The sequence below is a fragment of the Sinocyclocheilus grahami genome, unplaced genomic scaffold (assembly GCF_001515645.1).
Source record: "Sinocyclocheilus grahami isolate Dianchi unplaced genomic scaffold, SAMN03320097.WGS_v1.1 scaffold276.1, whole genome shotgun sequence".
Lineage (NCBI taxonomy): Eukaryota > Metazoa > Chordata > Actinopteri > Cypriniformes > Cyprinidae > Sinocyclocheilus > Sinocyclocheilus grahami.
In genome coordinates, this window is record NW_015505455.1 from 579,766 (window position 1) to 591,565 (window position 11,800).

General features: G+C 37.2%; 2 protein-coding genes across 2 annotated transcripts; both read left to right on the top strand.

The window, feature by feature from the left end:
• The first annotated feature begins 351 nt into the window (after positions 1 to 351).
• On the top strand, positions 352 to 6,010 carry creb3l3l (cAMP responsive element binding protein 3-like 3 like). Its single transcript, XM_016291760.1, has 10 exons — positions 352 to 449; positions 1,050 to 1,190; positions 1,690 to 2,023; positions 2,138 to 2,235; positions 2,320 to 2,412; positions 2,529 to 2,635; positions 3,323 to 3,391; positions 3,501 to 3,585; positions 3,794 to 3,884; positions 4,800 to 6,010. Exons 1-10 carry the CDS (start codon positions 414 to 416, stop codon positions 5,186 to 5,188), a joined length of 1,443 nt encoding a protein of 480 aa, XP_016147246.1. The 5' UTR covers positions 352 to 413; the 3' UTR covers positions 5,189 to 6,010.
• A 2,098-nt stretch (positions 6,011 to 8,108) lies between these two features.
• Positions 8,109 to 9,710, top strand: LOC107600042 (growth arrest and DNA damage-inducible protein GADD45 gamma-like). The gene is made up of 4 exons (XM_016291805.1): positions 8,109 to 8,246; positions 8,348 to 8,449; positions 8,662 to 8,872; positions 8,981 to 9,710. The coding sequence occupies exons 1-4, from the start codon at positions 8,194 to 8,196 to the stop codon at positions 9,092 to 9,094; spliced, it is 480 nt and encodes a 159-aa protein (XP_016147291.1). The 5' UTR covers positions 8,109 to 8,193; the 3' UTR covers positions 9,095 to 9,710.
• Positions 9,711 to 11,800: the final 2,090 nt, after the last annotated feature.

Consider the following 11,800-nt stretch of genomic DNA (forward strand, 5'->3'; position numbering starts at 1 on the left):
AAAGTTTTATTAGGCTATGTTGAATTATATCTTTGTCTTTGAATATTAAAATGTTAAGTATTAAAGAAGTATAATTATTATTATTTGGTTACTTTTTTGAATGTTGCACTGTGTACAAAAATAATTTATGAATATAGCCAACTCTATACACACGATATGAATTATAATGCACACGAGTTTTTTAATGGATTTTTCCATTTAAACTTGCAATAACATTTTCACGAAGTCTTCTTAAAGTAGCCTACAGATTAATAAATGGCGTATTCGAGGCATGACATTAAAAACTACATCTCCCAGAAAGCCATTCGCAGGAGACGTGCACGTACTGACGTGATGACGCAATTTTTGCCTCGTTGGAGGGTGATTTCATCAGGAACGGGACAAAGAGTGAAGGCACTTCCCATTTGTTGTCAATGCCAACGTGTTATTTCGGTACAAGATCATCAGAGGTAAGGGTTTATTTAAAGCATTTTAGATGCTTCTCGACTTTGCCTTCCTCAGCAAAATTCACAATTCTTACTGCAACTGTAGAGCCGTCAAGTGTCAGACCTGTCACATGCTTTACCAAATACTTTCATTCCTATAATATATGCAAATTATCATAATTCCATTGTCCTGTTCCGTTATATTTTGTTCTATTTTTTATTAGTTTTACTATTATTAATAGCGTTATTATTGTCATTATCAATAAATCTGTTAAAACTCTGCGATACATGAATATTTAGCAAATCGGAACACAACCAAATCGGATTCAATTTATACCTGTATCGTTTTTTCACTAGTAACATTATTATCTGCACTGAGCTATCATCGTGTTATAGTAGTATTTCCTGGTTTAATGGGTTTTAAAACTATTTGTCACACACAGTATGACCATTTTGTGTTTGCGATTGTGACTTATTGTTAATGCTGTGAAGTTGTTGGTTGTCATTTGTGGTGTTGTTTAAGACGGAAATGCAGTCACATGATGAGTGGGCGGGGTCTGAACATGTGTCGCTGCGGATCTGCCCTGTTTCATACAGTCTCATTTGATTTCTACTTCTCTAAAGCACTGTCAGATGTCCGTTTGCGAGGATATGGAGAACACAGACCTGCTTGATCTAATCTTCCCTTATGAAGACCCAGGATCCGGTGATCTGTTCCTCACAGAGGGGAATAACTTGCTGGATGCTTTGCTTTCAGAGCATGATGTATGTAACCTTCACGTCCATTGAACTAAATCTGAAAATAATTTCTACTTTCATGTTTTTATCACGTAAAAGTTATAATATAGTCTAGTATGATAAGAAAACCGATAAAAAGGAAATGCAACTGCACCTTTTATAGTATTCTGAAATATATTGATTAGATACAAATGCTTTTGTCTTTTTAAATGCTGCATGGAGTGTATTTATATAATATATAATATATTTAAAAATATGAATAATGTTTTAATTGATGTAATATTAATAATAAAAAGTATTATTGCATAATACAGAAGATGCTTTTATTCTTGCAAATGCTGAATGGAATGTGTTTATACAATAGTAATATTAATATAATAACAAATATTGTTGTACATGATAGATAGACTTTGTTGCAAATTAAATACAATTATTGTTAACAATTATATACATTTATTTTGAATAATAATAATAAATAGCTAGATTAAATAGACAGACAGACAAAGAAATGCTTTTATTGTTGCAGATGCTGAGTGCAATGGATACAGAGGACTTTCTCAGCAGTCTTCTGGGTGAGGAAGAGGACGGCCTGACTTTCAACTGCTTGTCTCAGTCTCCTCACGGCAGTGACAGCGGCATCTCTGAGGACACCACCACCTGCCAGAGTCCACATGATAGCAGTGAGACAGACACCGTCCCCAGTCCAGGCGTCGAGCCTCTGCTTTATTCCGAATGTGTGACAGAGAGCTACGAGGCCCAGGTGGTGCAGACAGACCACTGCTACACCCTGCCACGGGGCACAGATTCTCTGCTGAGTGTCCGATCAGAGAATCCCGAGTCTGATGTCTTCATAGATGTAGGTAAGGTCATGTTGTGGTGTGTAGAGCCGTAGGAAATATTCTTGTTTCTTTTTATTTTTGGTTCAAATGGTTTATTTAAGTGTCCCATCATAAGTTTGATTATCCTCACGTCAGATGATTTGGATGATAGTATGGAAGATGGCTTCTCCCCCGAGCTGCCCTGCTCACTCACGATTGAAGACTACACACAGAGCAGCAAACCAGACAACCTGGTACATTTCAAATCATTTGAAGAAAACAGCAAATTGTTACCATGACAACTCGGATCAGATATAATGTGCATATTTTGTCTCCAGTTCCAGTTCAAAGAGATTGTTTTGACTGATGAGGAGAGGAGACTTCTGGCAAAAGAAGGTGCAACCATTCCAAATAATATGCCTCTTACAAAGGTAAGAGAAATGATTTCTGATTAATGGTGCTTTCATATTGATGTTTTGCAACAAATTTTGAAATGCAAAATTAAGAGTAACATGATAGTGTTAGCTAAAATGCTGGGTGCCTTTAGGCAGAGGAACGGACCCTGAAGAGGGTGAGGAGAAAGATCCGGAATAAGCAGTCTGCTCAGGAGAGTCGCAAAAAGAAGAAAGTTTACGTTGATGGCCTAGAGAACAGGTTAGTGTGAGAGACAGACACTATGACAATCATAATGTTTCTTAAAATACAGGAAGCACTTAACTATGAAGCTATTGCACAATATACTGTGTATTCAGTGTTTGTAACTGTTGTAGTTCAGTTGATACTTCAGCTGTTATTAATTCAATGAATAAGGTTTCAGGATTTAATTATATATATTGCGCAACCTGTATTGTTTTTGTGACTTACATTACCGTTCAAAAGATTGGGGTCAGTAAGATTTTTTAAATATTTTTGAAAGAAGTGTCTTATGCTCACAAAGACTTAAATACAAATATACAGTAAAAACAGTGATATTGTAAAATATTATTACAATTTAAAATAACTGTTTTCTATTTTATTATGTTGTAAAATATTATTTATTCCTGTGATGTGGTCATTACTCAAGTCTTTAGTGTGACATGATCCTTCTGAAGGATTTTTTCCAGGATTCCTTTCTAAATAGAAAGTTCAGAACAGCAATAATTTGAAATAGAAAACTTTTGTAAAATTATAAATGACTTTACCGTCACTTTTGAGCAATTTAATGCTGTGTCAAAGTATTAATTTCCTTAAAAAAAAATCTTACTGACCCCAAACTTTTATACGATAGTGTGAATTAGAATATTATTTGTAAATTCCTTAAATAGTTTTAAGTAATTGAAATAATATTTTTTATATCCATAGGGTTGCGATCTGCACTGCTCACAACCAGGAATTACAGAAGAAAGTTGAGATGCTGCAGAAACAAAACATGTAAGCCTTCATCATGTGTTTTCATCATCAGTAGCATAACGTAATTTTAGTGAAGATTTTAATGATACTTAATTGCTACTAACAACAGTTGTTGGTTTTCTATATAAAGATCCCTTATTGAACAGCTAAGAAAACTGCAGGCTATGGTGAAAATGTACACAATGAAAACCACCACAACTAGCACTTGTATTATGGTGAGTATTTAGCCACTCTAGAATGTAATCTATCAGTGGGGTTGTAGTTCTGTTGAGTTGGTTTTATTTGAACACATTTATTGGTCATAAATGAAATATGATGCACGAGTGTAATCTTTCACCAGCATGTAATGGAAACATTGTGTCTTGCAGAAGTACAATGGCAGTGTGATGTGTTTCCTGACCTTCTCTGTTGTCACTTTTTCAGGTGTTCCTGCTTTCTTTCTGTCTGATCATTTTCCCCTCAGTCAATCCTTTTGGCAGCAGCAATCAGAAAGATCTGTATACATCGTCTACAGGTGAGCACAACATTTGTCATTGTTTCCATAGTGTGCTGAGGAATGTTGTCCTGCTTGTTATTCTGCTTTGTTGTACTGTATTGTTCTACTTATACAGTAATGCAGTTTCAGTAATCAATACCAGTGAAATTTCACAATTAGTGATGCTAATTTAACAAGGATAACGAATATGCTAATAATATGTGAATATCAATAACTAATATGCCAATAAAAAATGTTTAAAAAATAAGTTAAATAGTTAATAATATTTAAATTGCATTAAAATTAGTAGCATGTGCCCTTTTTCAAACAAACATTGATTAAAGTTATACATAAATAGTCTAGTAAGTGTCAATAAAAAAGCAGTAAAATAAATATAAACATAAAAGATACAAGCTTCATGTTTATTTATTTTAGTGTAATTTATATACTATTATAAATCTTGATAATATTTTGAAATGGAGTTTATTTTTATATTTTGTTTGTATGTTAATTTTAGTTAAAGTTTTAGCAATTTGGTAGTGTGTTTTTGTCATTTTTATTAGTATGTTTTTAAATGTCTATAGTTTTTTATTAATTTTTATTTATTAGTTTTAGTCTATTTAGTTTTAGTTATTTTAGTCGTTCAAGTTAAAGTAAACCAAAATGAGAAATGTTGCCTTGGAAACTAGCTGAAATAAAATAAGCTTAATTTTTTTTATATTTTATTTCAGTTAACAGTTATTTTATTTCAAGTAACAAAACATTTTTAACTATAATATGCCTGGAGCAAAGTAAAGTAAAAAAAACCCCTGAAAAGTAAAAATACCTACTTAAAATATTGTATTACAAAAAGGTTAAAATAATTATGATTTTTTTTTTTTCCCCCATCAGTTTTCTACCTAAGTACTGGTGCTTCACACATAGTTAAAAAACATGGTTTTCCCCTGCTTCTAGGAATGTCCCGAGCCCTGCGGTCTTATCCAGCTACCCTGAAAGACGACATTATATCCACGTCCGCTAAAGAAGTGCCAGATCAGGATGTCCTCCTCATGGCCACTGTAGAGAATAACCAGGTGCTGCTGTCCGGCGCTCAGAACCACACTCCTGACTACCAGCAGGTCGAGCAGTCTGACTCGGAGTCTGGTGTCAACAGCAACTCATCTGCTGACTTCCCCACTCCTGCCCAGTCAGATCTCAAAGCGGACGGATCTCTCTCAGAGTCCCACAGGAACTCAGCAGCATCTCCGGTGATTTACGACAGCCAGAGCAAAACCAAGGAGAGCTGGATGGAACAGAAACCCACGTCAGTTATAATACAACAGCACCGATCTGATGAAATGTAGGAGAGCATCTAAAACAAAACGTGCTTTGTTTTAGATGAAAAATTCAGTATAGCAATTTTCTCTTCATTGTAGCATCACATTCTGACCCTTTTTCCTTCATTTTTATTTTTTTACATGGATCTACTGTCATGCTATAATAGCACTTTTTTAAATAATAGCAGTCATTTGTTAGGATGTTATTGTCCTATTCATCTGCACAAATGATGATTGGAAACGTGAAGGAGTCATATTGTTTTGAACTCCACATTGAGTTTTAGTACATTCAGGAAATGTATTCATTTGTCTGTATTACTTGAGATATTTTAGGTCTTTTGGGCATCTAGTAAAATATAATTTTCCCTTTTTTAGTAAGGGAGCCACATGCTTAAAGAGATTCCACTACTGAAAAACGATCGGTCCTAGTGTTATGGGAGTCTATTTAGAAAAGGGAAAAGTTTTTAAATAATAATTTTTTTTTTTTGCTTGTGCATTGTTTGTGGCTTAGAACCTCTTCTGTCAAAACCGCTGTAAATTTAGCATTAAATGTACCTTTTAGAGGGGGCATAGTGTTGCACATATCCACACAAATAAAAAATGGTTTATGTCTATATATGTATATACGTATGAAAAGAATGTCATGATCTGCTGTGTCAGAGAAGCATTTTTATGTTATTTTTAAATGTTATTTTGTTTGTTTCTTAAAAGACTTATTTTTATTGCAGTCTTTTTTTTATTGATTTCTTTCATTCTTTGGTCATATGATGCACTGATGTATCTGTAAACTTGGAATGTTCATAAACTGTTTATCATGTTATAATTAATAAAAAATGATCAGTTTACTATAAAAAATGCAGTTTTGCCATTCATCACAATGAAAATGTATATAAAGAAATGAATGAACAATAAAATAATACTGATTATAACACTAGAAATCATGCATATAACGGCACTAATTTCAAAACGATGGGATTCTTATAAAGTGATCTATAAAAGACGAATCCTTGAAACTAGGTCAGTCTTCTGTACATGTCCGAGCATGTTATCACAGTCAGACATGTCCTTTTTAGGCTGATAGAAAGAAATGCAAATCAACACAAAGTAACCTATAAAAACCAAAATGATCCTGTTTTACTTTAATGCAAATACACTAGCTAAAACTGAGACTTAAATCTATTTTAACACACACACGAAAAAAAAATTCATAACCTCAAAAAAAGCTCATTAAGTATATACAAGTAGATAATATCATTGCTTACAATGTTAAAAGTAAAAACGCTGAAATATATATATATATGACCAAGAGTAAATTAGAAGAGTTTATAAGGACATTTAAATATCTGTGGAACGCTGATAAATAATTTTTTTCTTATTTCCTTGTTGTACCTGCAGATGGCGCCACAACATCTCGAATCACTGTGCTATCATTAGTTCTGCACAGGTGGCTTTAGAAAAGGAGAACAATAAATCTGTTGATATAATGCCACTTTCGATCATCCAGTTGTACTGTGTTTAACGGTGGTATCGTGTATCAATACCCTGCAGGGTTGATTTCAGATGCATGAATTTATGGAGTGTTTCAACATGAGCAAATATTCATCCCTGCTATTTGAGATGATGAGCAAGTGCATCTTTTGTATCTGAATGGCGTGATTCACTCGGCCACTTGTGCACAGCCGCTAGACGGCGCCTAACATAAGAGTAATATCAATCATAAACCCCAAATCTCGGTGCTTTTAAATAATATTGACGCATTAGTTATTACATCATTTGGCATATTAGGAAAAACGTCCCTAAAAGTTGCAAGTAAACATAGATCAAGTCATATCTACTCCACCTTGCTGTAAGAATCAGTTTAAACCAGGTTTGATGGTTTAAGCAGATCTCCCAGACGATTAAAATGGTCTTCAGCTACTCTACCATCTACTATCTCAAAGTGCCTATAACCCCTCTGAAACCAAGCTGGGAGACCGGTTAAGACCAACTAAATAGTCTTGTCAGCAAACTGCTGCATACAGAATTACAGAACTTACAATAGCCAGTTTGAACAAGACTTGGTATTGTAGTCTGCTGTTTCGAGATGTTACTGAATAATTGATTAATCTCTATTTACGGGAATAACATTGCTCACCGTTTTAGACGTGGTATCAAGAGCTAAACAGGCCTGAGGTGGAGTGTTAGTTATCTGCTTTTTCTATGTATGCATTCAACTGACTGACTTCCAAAAAGTATGAACAAAAGTTTTGGCTCTTGGTCTCACTGGGACACATTTTCTGCAGTCTGCAACAAAGCCAGGGGCAGGTGGAACATGAGGCTGTTATTCCTGCTTTAGGGCCAGCCGAGCAGTCATTAATGGGCACACGACAAAGACACATAAATTAGGATGACTCCTTTACAAATGCAAAAGAGTGGCGTGTGCCTCACTCACCAGTCTTTGTGTCTGTGGGGCTGGTGGGGGTCATGTTTGCTTACATTGTGGGGACCAAGGACAGCAACCCTGCTGGATGCATGCATATGAAACATGGTAGTTGGTTCCTAGCTGGTTTGAACTGGAACAACAACAAACCAACTACCTGAAGTCACCTTTGTGAGGACCATTGTGAGGGTTAGATTAATTAACATCAATATAAAACAAATGAAAATGTGCTATATTAGAATTAACCACATTAACTCTGGCATAATTCCGTCTTTCTAGATGAAGGGATTGAATACTAAAATGAACTCAAAAACTTCACGCAGTTTGTACCCAAGCAGTAAGCACGAGCACGAGCCGTACTTTGTGTTGTTGACGGAGTGATATTTGAATACCCACGTGGGCTGTTTACAGTCAAGGCGATTGCATCAGAGTAATTTACATACACCCTTGCCACCAGCCAATCAGAACCGGGTATGAGAGGAATGCCCGCCCACTGCCGAGAAACTCAGCTCATCTCGTATAAAAGACGCCGAGCGCTTGACACGGCATCACAAACTCAAAGCTCACCGCAAGGGAAACGCACGCAAAACGCGACTTAACGTGGATTTAAACAATGACTTTTGAAGAATTTAGTGGACAAGATAACGCAGCTGCTACTGGCGATAGGTGAGTTTCTTATTCAGTTGATGCTGTTTTCGTTTTTTTGCGTTTTACCAAACAAATGCTAGGTAAAGTATATTGACTAACACGCCGGTTGTGTTCTCCAGAATGCAGAGTGCAGGAACGGCACTAGAGGAGCTTCTGGTCTCCGCTAGGAAGCAGGACTGCCTTACCGTTGGGGTGTATGAGTCTGCACAAGTCATGAATGTGTAAGTATCTGTTTATTTATTACTAAACGGCTTAAGGTGATGCTTTTAGTATGCATTATGTCATTAGACACTGAGAGGGTGGCATATGGAAATGTTTCTTTAATTACCTGATCTTCCCAATAATGAATAATTGGGTGCATCCTTATGCATTTATGCAAGCAGCACACGCTGAACCGTTCCCTAATCAACATATCTCCTTTATGCAACCTCAGTGACCCAGACAGCGTTGCTTTTTGCGTCCTGGCTACGGATGAGGAGTATGAATGTGACATCGCCTTGCAGATCCACTTCACTCTCATCCAAGCCTTCTGCTTCGACAACGACATCAACATTGTTCGTGTGAATGACATTGAACGTCTTGCTAACATTGTGGGCAGCCATCAGGATGAGGAACCTAAGGACGTACACTGCATACTTGTAACTGTGAGTATCTCAACTCCTCTTCACTGCATCTGCACCTACACTTTGTCAACTGCTACATTTGCACTACATCTGCGTGTCTTACTAATATTGCTTCTATTCCCCCCAAAGAGCCCCAGTGCTGACTCTTGGAAAGATTCTGCTCTTGAGAGATTGAGCTTGTTCTGTGAGGAGAGCCGCAATGTCTACGAATGGGTGCCTACGATTACTCTGCCGGAGCGCTGATAGGAGATGGTTTTGGCACGTGAATGAAACCAGAAACAAGTCGAAGATGTCCATCCTAAAGGGTACACCGGTGCAAAGCGAAAAAGCTTTGAGATCTTGCCTGGATTATTCTCACAACTGGGAGGATAAAAGTGGACTGACCCAGCGAACGGTTGGCCGTCCTGGAAAAGCTGATGTTCAGAATCTATTTTTGGACGAGCATGGAAAAGTGAAAGCTCCCGTGCTTCAAGTCTGTTGTGGTGGCATTGCGGAGACAAGAGGAGAGAAAAGGACAGGTGGACTGTGAGAGCACGTTCATGAGATTGACGGCGAAGAAGAGCCTTGGAATTCGTGTTCTCGAGGAATGAGATGTGGATTTTAAAGAGGAACTAAGTTTAAGTGACATTTTGAAGCTGTTTTGAGGTCTAATGTGCACTTGGGGTGTTGTCTGAAAAATATTACATGGATACTAGTGTAACTTGTCTTTTGTGATATCCTGGGTGGGGGGGTCCTATCCTACCATAAACGGTTCCTATTATGAAGTTGTGCTTTTTGTTAAATATTCATAATGCAATGTCAAACTGTGGTGAAGAAGCCACCATTTCTGCAATAAATTTAAAAATAATTACCTTAAAAGTGGTATGTTTCATTTCAAAGTTGTCACCTTTCAGCAATGTGTTTTATTTTCACTCCGTTACATCAGAGGAGGGAGTTCAGGGCAGTTCAGTAACACAGTCTACAAGAGAGAAAGAGAGGTTGTGATTGCACTAGAGAAACTGGCACCTCTCCAAGCTCTTACTGAACTTTCACCACCCATGCACCAGCTGCTTTCTTTAAAGGGCTTGCTCAACTGAAGGGCCCCCTTTGCAATGGGGGACTGACTTCTGTCATGTGTAGGTTTTGCACCATCCATTTGGAGCAGAGGCAGGATGACTAATTGAGCTGAACTCACCAAACACAACAGTCGAAATTGAGCCGTCTTGACAGTAAAGGTTACAATATAGGGGGTGATTTTAAATCTAAAATGCACTTTTTTTTATTTTGCATTAAATACAATTATGAAATTTAATAATTAAAAAAAATACATATTTTGTGGAAGCTGAAGTACATTAGCAGCAAGTTAATATGAATCCCATTTCCTTGATGACTCCATTTACTAAGTCAATTCAACTCATTCAACTTCATTGTGTGCATATGGTTTGGGGTTTACAAGAGAAAGGGTGCTAAACTACCAGTAAGACACTCATTTGTGGTTTGTTTGATCTCTAGTTACGCTGTCCAGTCAGCCTCGTGCTCAGTCTTCCAAAGTTACATCACTGGAAATTTTCTGAAAAGAAAGCTACATATGTTTAACTGCAAATACTTGCACCAGGTGTTGTGTACAGATGGCAAATGCCCGAAGCAAGTGCATCCAAACTTAAAAGAGCATTTCAGGTAGTGCCTGAAAAGTCTTTGTGCACTTGAAAGTCAACTGACAAGAAAGCTAAGCTCATGCACACACAAAGCAACACACACCTGCTTATGAAAACAAAGAACAGCAGACAGCGGTTTCACAAAGAGAATCGCACACTCCCTTGGATAGTAATTGATCTTTGCAGTTTACTTTCATTAATTAATAACAGCTAATGCATTGAAGTCAAGAAACTGGGTCAATTGTAAAGGAGGTACCATGGAGATCCCCTTAAGGTCATTCTAGTAACAAACACCCACAAACATATTCTTTGTAGTCTTTTTCATCACAGCTGTCCCAAGTATTCTCAGAAACAAAAAAATGCCTTTATATATCTGTTTCAGAGGTGCAGTTTGACACTTTTTTTCTGAGCTGCTTTTTGTGGGGAGAGGCTAATCTAGACTGCATTTCCTTTAAAATATCAGACAGATTACATACTTTTAAATAAATGTTGTAATATGTCTGCCTTCAGCATTCACTGAATGACAAGCAACGCACACATCTGTCACCTGCTCAGAGGAGAGTGCACTGCATGTGACTAGTGACGGGCACTCACATGCTCTCAATATGAAATGCATTTCTCATCATATTTCCGCCCAAAGCGCAGCGTTTTTCTCAGAGACCAAGAGACCTTCTGTGAAAACCACACAGTAAAGTTCCACACAGTACTTTTCAGGAAACGTAACTGAAAGGTCACCAAACTTTCCTGTGAATAGAGTTTCAGCATTAGACTACTCACCACCTTGTAAAAGGCAATGACTTGTTGCTCCCCGCAGATTAAAACATTTTGTTTCTCATTTGTGTTCAGAGGTGCACAAGGCTTAAAAAAAAAACACTTCACCCTGAAAACCGCTTTGCAGCTGGCTTGATGTCTGCATTGCACACATGTGCCCCTCCTTTGTAAGCCCTGCAGCTAGTGACTCAACCCAGACAGTAGTACTGGCATCTGTTAGCATTAATGCTCGCTCTGATCACCAGCCACAGTCATAGTGTTCTCTGGGTCTAGTGACTCAGGAACAATGAGATGTGAAGATATGAGAGCAAATTTTGGGTTTGACATCTGCTTTTTCTGTTAGTGCTGTTTTGAACTAATTGGACTGTAGATGTCCTTTTCACACATGTGGTTATGATTAAAGGTGTGGATACATTTGCAAAGTTCCTGTGAAATTTTCACAAGACAAAAAAGTCAGTTGTTTTTTTGTCAGTAATGTAAATCAGGGGTGTCCAATCCTGCTCCTGCGGGCCCCTGTCCTGCAGAGTTCAGCTCCAACCCCAAT

Bases quoted from the DNA above. Each gene is read 5' to 3' on its own strand.
- LOC107600042 (XM_016291805.1), top strand. From the start codon at position 8,194: ATGACTTTTGAAGAATTTAGTGGACAAGATAACGCAGCTGCTACTGGC. The intron at 8,247-8,347 runs GTGAGTTTCTTA...TGTGTTCTCCAG, and splicing joins GCAGCTGCTACTGGCGATAG to AATGCAGAGTGCAGGAACGG. The intron at 8,873-8,980 runs GTGAGTATCTCA...TTCCCCCCAAAG, and splicing joins TACACTGCATACTTGTAACT to AGCCCCAGTGCTGACTCTTG.
- creb3l3l (XM_016291760.1), top strand. From the start codon at position 414: ATGCCAACGTGTTATTTCGGTACAAGATCATCAGAG. The intron at 2,413-2,528 runs GTAAGAGAAATG...GGGTGCCTTTAG, and splicing joins ATAATATGCCTCTTACAAAG to GCAGAGGAACGGACCCTGAA. The intron at 2,636-3,322 runs GTTAGTGTGAGA...TTATATCCATAG, and splicing joins GTTGATGGCCTAGAGAACAG to GGTTGCGATCTGCACTGCTC.